General features: G+C 42.1%; 1 protein-coding gene across 2 annotated transcripts in view; it reads right to left on the minus strand.

The window, feature by feature from the left end:
• The window catches only part of CACNA2D3 (calcium voltage-gated channel auxiliary subunit alpha2delta 3), a 1508837-nt gene extending 1504931 nt beyond the window's left edge, over positions 1–3906 (minus strand). Inside the window, exons 1-2 of one of the 2 annotated variants that reach the window (XM_073592282.1) lie at positions 2672–3906; positions 1990–2071 (exon numbers count right to left, since the gene is read on the minus strand). In XM_073592282.1, the coding sequence (XP_073448383.1) occupies positions 1990–2071; positions 2672–2904 (315 nt within the window). In that variant the 5' untranslated portion in view covers positions 2905–3906. The remainder of the gene's footprint in view (positions 1–1989; positions 2072–2671) is intronic. The other variant, XM_073592284.1, reaches the window with a different exon arrangement.
• Between the last annotated feature and the right edge of the window lie 6920 nt (positions 3907–10826).

A 10826-nucleotide genomic window follows, 5' to 3' on the forward strand; every position in this document is an offset into this window, starting at 1 on the left:
TGTGGCATGGCACTTACTGAGCTCAGGTGTATCAATAATACACTTTCCTGCACACTCCTTGGAGTACAACAGCCATGCCAACACCCCATGTGCTGGTACATTTTGCCATAGTCACTGCGGTAAAACTGTCAATTTTAGCTGCAATTAGAGCTTGTACACATCCATAGGAAGTTTCTACATAGACTCTACAGCATTTGCACAGTACAGAAAGAGAAAGAATGGACAAAGTAAAGAGAATGCTGTATTTTTTAATCCAAAAAAACTTCAATATTACTAACAGTGTACTTCAAAATGTTCTATAAATGTATTCGTTTGTAAAAGTTGAGTACTTGGAAAAATTCCTTTGTGTGGATTAGCTTAGGTAAAGGGAATACTACTTTCACTGCACATATACTTAATGCAACAACACCACAAGCAAGAAGTAACTGTCATGGCATGTGCTGGGGCTCATTGTTTGTATTAAGGAGGGCTAGACCCTGACCACATCTGCGACCAACCTAAGAATGGTCAGCTACAGGCCAATTTTTGGATTTTCATATTGACAAATTAGTGAATACATAAAAAAATATATCATAGGGTTAGTAATATGTTTAAAAAGTTTGTTTGCCAGGTATAACTTTTTAGTCATTTTTACTGATATATGTGGTCATTTAGCAGCTGCAGCAGGCGAAACCGCAAACCTGCTAGAAAATGATCACAAAAATATTTTGCTGAAAATTTTATGAGTCGCTAAAGTGTTTTCTCAGGCCTGTAACTCATTACTGTCATTTAAAAAAATGGGATATCAGCGTTGCATGGCCACCCCAAAGCTAAACCCAAACTAGCAGGCCGCTCATCAATTTTGATAAAAGATCACCTGAACTATCACCAAATACCTGCGGTGATGTTTTACCCTGGCTCAAATGATCATCAGTTTGTGCACAAAAGATCTGTTGCTCGTTTATGGTAAATCAAGGCATTGCGTAATTTGAAGTAGCGGTTTTTAAAGATCAATCAAGATCTCTTTGACTGACAATACAGAGTTTTGTTACTTGTAACCGCACAATGTTGATCATATTTTAATTCTTAAATTGCCATTTATCGCTACCGATTCTTGTATGCACCACACTGCTAGCAAAGAATTGGCCATGGCCATTAATCCTTATACAGAACTCTACACTCTATTATTGTAATGAGTTTAAGAATTCCTACAGGCAAGACACCATGTTAATTAACTCTTAATGCACCAAGGAGCTACTATTGTCACAGGTCCAAAATAAACAACGTTAGAACTGCATGACACAGACTTATCTGCAAAAACAGCTCATCAAAATGGTTTGTGGGTCTTTGACATACGCCTTTAATCTGGGAAAAGGTGCAGCTTTTGCCGCCGCGCTGATAATCTCTGTTTCACCTTGCTCATTACAGCCTGCAATAATTTCAACTTAGACAGATTCCTCAAGTTTGTACATGACTTCTTTGGGTTATTACCCAGCTGTGCGGCTGAGCGGGGAGATAACCACAGCCCCATCCTCTTATCTGTAATGATGTAATACATCCGAGCTCTGGGTCGAGATGATTGGGGAATAATGGGATTGGAAGAACTGCGGAGATGACAATACGGCTGTGCCTCCTGACGCCTGTACTGTGCAATCCTCTGATACATACAAGCAGGGGGAATACGAAAATAAACACTAATATGGTCTTGGAATTAAGTTAGCCATTTCCACTCTACCAGCTGTTAGTAGCTAGGAATGGGAACCCAAATAGGCAAACCCATCGTGCCCCGTGAAAAAAAAATTCCTGGATGCCACTGCTAGACAGTCTGTTCGTTTTGTCGGATTTTTCAATTACGTATAATGACTTAATTAACCAGTTATTTTTAGATTCAACGATATAATAAAGGCTGATTGCATGGAGGGAGAATCTCCACCCGACTGTGCTATCAGTATAGCTCTCCCAACGCGCAAAACTGCTGCAATCAGTAGTGAGCATCAATACAGCGCTTACCTTCTGCAGAAGCTGGGAACCTGAGTACTTAGCAGCTATGGATTTGATCTCTCCACCGAACGCCGAGGCCCAAAGCTTCACCCTAGCAAGACAAGACATAGAGAGAGATGTAGTATACCGGCATCACACGGATAGTAGCATAAACCACGAAAAAGCTTAGTTACACGCATCACAAATATCAAGACAGTTAAGCTACTTGCAAAACCAAAGCATTAATACATCTAGCTCCCAAGAAAAGGTAAGGCCTTTCTTGTCTGTCTCTTTTCTATGCTGCAGTTGTGAGCTTTTTTTTTAACTATAACAATGAAGATTTAGCTTTAACTCCCTTAGAAATTACACTGTTAGCTGTGCTAAGATCCGCTTCATTCACCACCAATTTAATGCCACAACGGATGCGGATAAAAATGACAGTATCAGAAGGACGCCTGCAAAATCAGAAAGCAAGGTCAAAAATTCTACAGCAGGTAAATGATCCGGAGGTGGCAAGGGGGAACAAAAAGCCATATTCAGCTCCCCGCCTGACTGCTTTTAATGGGGGGACATTAAAACGGCTCTTGGGAAAAAAAATAGCTGCAGTCTCACAAACTTGCTTCACAACAGATAAGTTTACGCCACATCCTCAGTCATAAAAAAAAAATACGCAAGGCTGCGAAAAAAAAAAAAAAGGAGACTTGTCACTTACATAGATAAGGGGATCTGCTGTTCCGATCCAATCGCTGGCTTTAGTGTTGTATGCAAAGCTATCCAGAAGAAAAAGAAAAAGATTCCAAAAGCTAGAGGAAAAGTGAAAATGCCTTGCATGGTTCCTTGTCTCATGTCGGTAAAGGTTGGTACAGTAAAATGAAAGCACGGGCTGATACTCGGTTTCCCCCTTGAAGAGCAGTTTGGAAGGAATCTATGCTGATCATTGATCATCCATCCTAGAACGGTCCCTGGGATTGTGGTGTAAGAGTATGAGGAGAAGCCTGTGATGACTTGAAAAGTTGTGTCCTTGGTAACAGGAAGCGTGATGTACCAGCACTGCAGCCTCGTGCGTTCTACTCCTGTACAACTCTGCAGTAAGAGCAGTGCACTGGAGTTACTTCCCTGACCTACTGCGAGACTGGAGTGCTCTTAGCTGCAAGGAAAGCAGACTATTGATTCCAACTGTGCAGTCTGTCCTCTCACAATTACTGCTCACTTTACAAATGGGAAGCTGCCTCCAGGTCTCCTTTATGTTGCCGGTAACCTCGAGTCTTCATCCCATATCAAGTCTAGTGCTGCTTCACTGGAGCAAGAACAGGCATTAATGGAAAAGTGCTGACAAATAGAAAAAAAAAAAAAAAAAAAAGAAAGAAAGAAGGGAACTTGTGCGAGATGGACCAAGCGTATAATATACAATAAAACAAGACTAGGAGGACAGGAATTAAAGGAAGAGTTGACAAGGAGAGCAGTTATAAGGCAAGTGGATCTTCTCGGAGGGATGGTCTTGCTCAGTAGTTGCTTGGGGGGGGGTTATGTTGACAGCGATTGAGGATGGTTGTGGTGGGGGGCTGACACAAGGGACAATGAACACCCACCGGAGACAGAGAGTTCCCCCAATTCATTCAGTGCCGTACTGCATAGAAGCTTTTGTTGTGTGAACAAGTAGGCTACATCCAGCCAAGAAGCAGCTTGCTGACAAAGTGGAGAGGAAGCCGTGGATGAGAAGCGAAACCTCGCTGACATGTCATGTTGGGATCGCAGGCAGTTTTCCAGTGACAAGGACAATCACCCGGCTCGCCTCAATTAAGTCGTATGTAGCCTGTCCCTGTGCATAGAGGCACGTTTGCATCCTATCACAGCTGCAGCAGCAGCTGCTGCTTGGAGAAATCTGGAACTTAAACGCTTATGAATGAAAGGGAAAGAAAGACAGCCTTTGCTAGATCAATGCAGGCTAAGTGACTTGAGCCTATGAATAAATTATTAATTTTGGTTTGAGGAGGAATCCCTTTGGTAGACTAAGCATCAGATCTCTCCCATAAAAAAAAAATGCTCAGCAGCTCTAGAGAATTTTTTTTTTTTCCCCGTTATTAATCCAAACACTTATTCCTTTTTGCTTGTCTGACTCACTACTCTTCTTTTATTATTGTGCATTCCTTTCAAGGCGTGCATGCTGAGCCTCCATTAATCTAACAGCTCACAAAATGCCACGATTATTTGCAATTAGCATATTACTATGGTGAGATCTGTTCACATTAGCGTAAAAGATAATGTATATTATTTAACCCCTGTTCTGCTGAGAAATATTAGCCCCTGCAGCAAAGTTTGGAAGACCTTTCTAAGCAATGGGGATGGCTGCATACATACACAACACCGGTTTACAGAGATTGGATGCAAATAGGTGTCCTCATTATAACAGATTATTAGCTATCCACGACATGAGTCTGCAGGTCTGGATGATGCCTTTGGCTGCAATTGGACTGACATTTTCAGGTTCATTTACTTGGGAGGTCAACAACATCAGGGTCAAAGGTCAAGGCAGGGGCAAGATGGTTATAGCTTATAACAAAGAATGCTAATCGAGACATTCGATTATAAAAATGCAGACATACACTTTCTTTAAAACCTCTGCCTTCCTTAAAAATAAGCATTCAACGTACCAAAAGCAAGACTTAGAAAAGTTTAGATGAGTAACATAAACTTTATACTAAATCACATAAGGAATATTAGACTGTATATGGGATAGGTGAACATCAATGCAAACATCATCCAAATGTATTGCGCTGACAGATGCACTAAGCTTGCACAATTGGAGTCAGGTGTCCTTTCCACCTAAAAATTGACAAAGATGAGTCTCACTTTTTAAAGCCATATCCCTTGCTACCAAGCAGATATAATCTTTCAACTTAAAAAAGGCAGACAGTGTGTAGATTAACTGTCAGTCTTGTGAATTTTACAGTAACACTGGCTGTAGACGGCTCTACGGAGTGATTTTCTTGATCACGATCATCGCTTGCAATTATCAAGTCTTTGCCCTTCTGCTTTTGAGTGATAACAAAGTCCCATAAGATTGGACAATTGTAGTAATTCCTACCTTCTTTTCCATGGTCAGTTTAGCAATAGGCACTAGTATCACAAATCAAGGTAAGATCGGCGTCAGCATTGGAAGGTTAGACTGCAAAAAAAAGAGTATACTGATACTTTAAAAACATATAAAAACTATAACTAGGGCCAACTATGTCTTATCAAGACTCAAAAAAAGTGTGTGGACATGGGCACATTATTTTCTAGAGTTCTGGGCTGCATATAAGCCTCTCATCCAATGCAGAAAAAAGGAAAGAAGCAATAACTGGGTAAATATCATTTTAATGCTAATTTTAGTCCAAACTTTTTTGTTTTGAGTAGGGTTAGAACTAGCTTTTTGATTATTGCTAAGGAGATTTCCCTTTACTTCCCATACCTATGACAGAGGACCAGGAAATGATAATAAACCTATACAACTGGAATTGACAGTTGCAAAAACACATTCATTTTGGTAGAGTGGGAAAGAGCTAGAATAGATCCTCTGTCAGGTCTGTATTGCAATCTGTGGCATCCTTTGCCATTGTCCTGGTGTCAAAGGGATCAAAAATGAGATGAATACCCCAAATAGAGACACAGACAGCAGTCAAAACCCGAGAAAAGCTCTAACCCTTCCCTGCTCAAACCAAAAGTAACAAAAACATTTTAGTCTGTAGATGGGCTTTAAAGTAAATATGTGGCTAGGCTTTGACCAATCAAGTATTTACATATTATTACATTCAGAAAATTAGCTTTAAAACAAGTCCTCAATAACAAGTCCTCAATGACTACAGACACTGTGGAATAATGCATTCTCAAAGTTAACATCAAAAGCACTAAAGTACCGTATTTATCGGTGTATAACACGCACTTTTTTCCCCTCAAAATCAGGGGAAAATCGTGGGTTCGTGTTATACGCTGATCCCCGCTAATTGTGATCTATCGGAGCGATCGCTGCGATCGCAGCCGACATTCACATAGCGTGTAGTTTTAAATATGGCGCAGCGGAGTTCAGAGGGACTCGGCGGCGCTGAACGAGCGCCGCCGAGATCACAGTGACTGGGCGGAGCCGAGATACACATAGTCGAGTGTTCTCGGCTCTTTCCGGCACCGCTCGCAGTCACGCCCAGTCCCGCCATTGGACCTGTGTTATGTCCATCATAGGGCGGGACTGGGCGGGACTGTGAGCGGCGCCGGAAAGAGATGAGTACACTCGACTATGTGTATCTCGCGGGTGCTCATTCAGCTCCGCCGAGTCCCTCCGAACTCCGCAGCACCATATTTAAAAAAACATGCTATGTGTATGTCGGTGGAGATCTGTCCAAGCATGTAATAGACACTGGGGGCAAGGCTACACTGACCACTGGGGCAAGGCTGCACTGACCACTGGGGCAAAGCTGCACTGACAAGGCTTCACTGACAAGGCTGCACTGGGGCAAAGCTGCACTGACAAGGCTGCACTGGGGCAAAGCTGCACTGACAATTCTGCACTGGGGCAAAGCTGCACTGACAAGGCTGCAATGGACACTGGGGCAAGGCTGCACTGACACTGAAAAGGCTGCAATGACACTGACAAGGCTGCAGATGGACACGATAAGGCTGCATTGATGAGCATTTTAATGTAAGTTTTTTTCCTTAAACTTCCCTCCTAAAAGTTTTTTTCCTTAAAATTCCCTCCTAAACTTGGGGTGCGTGTTATACGCCGGCGCGTGTTATACGCCGGTGCATGTTATATGCTGATAAATACGTTACTTCTCTCAGCAGCTTAGCTCCCCCCAATCTCTCTTTCAGCAATGACTGGGTTCCAGCCTTATAATCTCTAATATAAACACATTAGAGGGGGTCTGGGAGGCAGGAGCTGAGCTACTAAGAGAGGTCATGAGGACTTCAGTGCTTCTGATATGAATTTTAAGGATGAATTGCTACACGGTGCCTGCAGCTGCAGAGGTCAGCAAGGATTGATTTTAGACTCATTTAGGCTTAGTTTATTTCAGGGCATTGCAGGAACACATGCAGAATCATGTGCTTTCCACATACACAAAAACATGGTGCCCCTTCGCAGACAGACAGTGGTGCATCTTGCAAATGCACTCACACGGGCCAAAAGCATGGTACTGTAGGCATTAATGGTGCAGGCATTATTTTGCACATTTCTCCTGCACAGGGCAGCCAAATTAAATTAATCGGCTGCCCTAAACGTAATACGCAGGAATACATGAAAATATGCAAAAAATTGTGCATTCTCAGCTGCACCAACATGGTGTGAATGAAGCCTTACAACTTCTTAAGAATAAGTATACACACATTCATAGTCTAGCCACAGGTTCACTTTAAAGGTAACCCATGCTTGGAGATATGTGAAGTTGCCACTGCTGACTTGGTTTTTAAAAGTGCAAACTTCACATCTTTCTTCCGGTTCTCAGATTTATTATCAGGGGACGACTAACCTGGAATAAGAATGCAGTTAATGAAGTTTGAAAAGTACGAGCTCCCATCCTACATGCTTGTTCAGAGTCAGTAACCCTCTGCATAGTGAAGCAGCCCTGCAACATACACTAAAGCAATGATAGCCTATGTCATTCTCTCTGCTAGGGATGGGCAAACGGTTCGAACCGAGCATAAGTTCGGGCCAAACTTTCACTGTTCGGACGTTCGGCGAACATTCTGCCCCCCGGACCGACCACAATGCATTGCGGCGCTGAACAGTGCATTGCAAGCCCTGATTGGCTAAAACAGTGAAAGCTTCAGCCAATCAGGGCACAGAGCACTGTCAGAGTCATGAATGAACACTGTCATCATGACTTTATCCAAACATTCCCGCCCCATAGTATAAAAGTATTCTTTCAATGGCAGCCATTTTCAGTGTGATTTTGGCGTGGAGAGAGATAAAACAGGGCTCTGTTCAGTGCTATTAGTTAGTTAGTGTGCTATACTGTGCTATTTTGCTTCAATTGTCAGTGTAGAATTTTAGTTTATTGTCAGTCTAGGGATAGTGTGAATGTAGTGAGGAGGACCATCATTCAGCTTTGCATAGTGTGCAGCTAGAGCAGGGACAGCTCAGATAGTTTCAGTGTAGTGTAGTGAGACCATGTCATTCATACATACATTAGTGTAGAGTAGGGACACCCCAGATAGTTTCAGTGTAGTGAGACCGTGTCATTCATACATACATTAGTGTAGACTAGGGACACCCCAGATAGTTTCAGTGTAGTGTAGTGAGACCGTGTCGTTCATACATACATTAGTGTAGAGTAGGGTCACCCCAGATAGTTTCAGTGTAGTGTAGTGAGACCGTGTCAGTAATCTTTACATTAGTGTATAGCTAGAGTAGGGGCAGTTCAGGTAGTGTCAGTGTAGTGACGGTTGAACACCGTCTATTTATTTGCATTATTGCCAGTTTAATGCCATTTACTTCTGTGTGCGTAACTGCTAGTTTAACGATATTTACTTCTGTGTGCGTTACTGCCAGTTTAACGCCATATAGTTCTGTGTGTGTGTTACTGTCAGTTTAACACCATATAGTTCTGTGTGCGTTACTGCCAGTTTAACGCCATTTACTGCTGAGTGCGTTACTGCCAGTTTAACGCCATTTAGATACTGTGTGCGTTACTGCCAGTTTAATGCCATTTATTTCTATGTGCACTACTGTCAGTTTAAAGCCATATAGTTTTGTGCGTTAGTGCCAGTTTAACGCCATTTACTTTTGTGTGTGTTACTGCCAGTTACCGCCCCCGACACCCAAATTTTTAAGTAATTTTTCTGCACCTGTTTAACGGGTACATATCATTGCAAATTTTTTCAGCAAGGCCAATTCTTGCTTTCATCAGGAATACCTCTATAGGGTTACAGTGGGAAGGCGCCACCGACACCCAAAGACCAATTTTTTCTGCACCTGTTACTTCTATATAAAGTCAAAGTGACATCAGAATGTATCCAAAAAATCTCTAATCTTGTTCCCAGTGCAACACATTGTGGCCTCATCATACATACTGGCTCCCCAGCTCTTGCTGAGCAAAATAAAGGCAGCTTGCAGGGAAAATGTCATTTTTTTGGGGCTTTATAAATGCAATTATTGCTGCAGCAGATTCTAGACATGGTACAGATCTGCCACTTTACAGGTAGACTAAGGGAACCCCCCAGGCACTATATTGGAAGGAATTTTTCATTTTTAGGCTTTCTCTTTAAATATAAAAAAATCACTGCTCATTTAAAAATGACGTTCTTCACAAACTTTTTTTGTTATTGATACATGTCCCCCAGGGCAGGACTCGGACCCTTATAACCACTGTATGCCCAATTACTTACATATAAGCCTTCAAAATGGGCACTTTTGATTTTTGACGTTCGGGTCCCATTAACTTTAATGGGGTTCGTTATTCGGGTCCGAACTTTTGCGGTGTTTGAAAGCTCTGGTGCGAACCGAACAGGGGTCCGTTCGGCCCATCCCTACTCTCTGCACAGGTTGAATAAATCTCTGAATTTTCATTAGATCCAAGTTCTTTGAAAATTTGCATAACAGCAATGTTTTATATGCACCAATTGTGCAGAATTTGCTAAATACATAATATATATATATATATATATATATACTAAAAAATGTGCTGAATATTCCTCCAGCAGTGCCTTTAATGTAAGCTAGACATCGGAACGCCAGGTGCACCAATAACCTACAGGCAAAATGTACAGATATGCATGGATGACTTACCATGTATAATGAATTACTCATCTCCTTGCACACAAACTGCACACAGAGTATCTCCTTCCCTTTATTCTAAATGGAAAAAACAAAAGAATTACTGTAAGGTCGGATATTTTTTTCCCATGGATTTCACTGCTGGTATGCGTCACAATTCAGAATATTCCACCCACTGGAAAGTTGGGTCTGTATATAGTTATGTATAGCGTGCTAATTTTAACCTTGTTTTTGCTGCATGGTGGACTTTGTTGTTTAGCTGTGTGAACACTCAATTAATTAGTGGGTAATCTGCAATATTCCATAGATTGTGAGGATGCACACGTCTGTTTGCTAAAATTAGTGAGCCAGAGCTTCCTGGGATAAAATCAATTAAGCAGAGAGGAAACATCGAAAGACAAACGGGCTGACGCGCTTGAATATTTTATGACACTACAGGAACAGCGTAACGTATGGCTGAGAGATCTAGTAAGTGTAAGCTTGGTAAGTGGACATTGTCTATGATTATTAATGATGATTACTGATTTGCTGCACTCTTTCAGCTAATCATGAGGTTTAAATGCACAGCAAATGTTGCTTGATGATACATATAGTAATACATTAGAACTGATTGATGAAAATTGTGGGAGGCATGAGAGTGTGTGCTGTGTAAAGCAGCTAACCAAAGACCAGCTGTCATTTTCTAAAGCAAGTTAGAAAGGAAAAATATAATTGGCCAATAAGACAAGAGCACAATTTCCTTTAAGCCAGTTTCTAGAATTCAGTGTTTAAAGGGGTTGTAAATGTTTTTTTTTTTTTTCTTAATGCATTCTTTGCATTAAGATAAAAAGCCTTCTGTGTGCAGCAGCCCCCCTGAGCCCATCTAGATCCAGCAATGTTGCAGGCATGTCTCGGCTGCCCGGGACTCCTCTCCTCGTTGGCTGAGACAGCAGCGTGGCACCATTGGCTCCCGCTGCTGTCAAAGTCAGTCAGCCAATCAGGAAAGCAAGGGGGTGGGGCCTGGCCACAGCTTCATGTCTGAATGGACACAGGGAGCTGTGGCTTGGCTCGGGTGCCCCCATTGCAAGCGGCTTGCTGTGGGGGCACTAAACAGGAGGGAGGGGCCAGGAGAGCCAATGAGGGA

The sequence above is a fragment of the Aquarana catesbeiana genome, linkage group LG07 (assembly GCF_042186555.1).
Source record: "Aquarana catesbeiana isolate 2022-GZ linkage group LG07, ASM4218655v1, whole genome shotgun sequence".
Taxonomy (NCBI): Eukaryota; Metazoa; Chordata; class Amphibia; order Anura; family Ranidae; genus Aquarana; species Aquarana catesbeiana.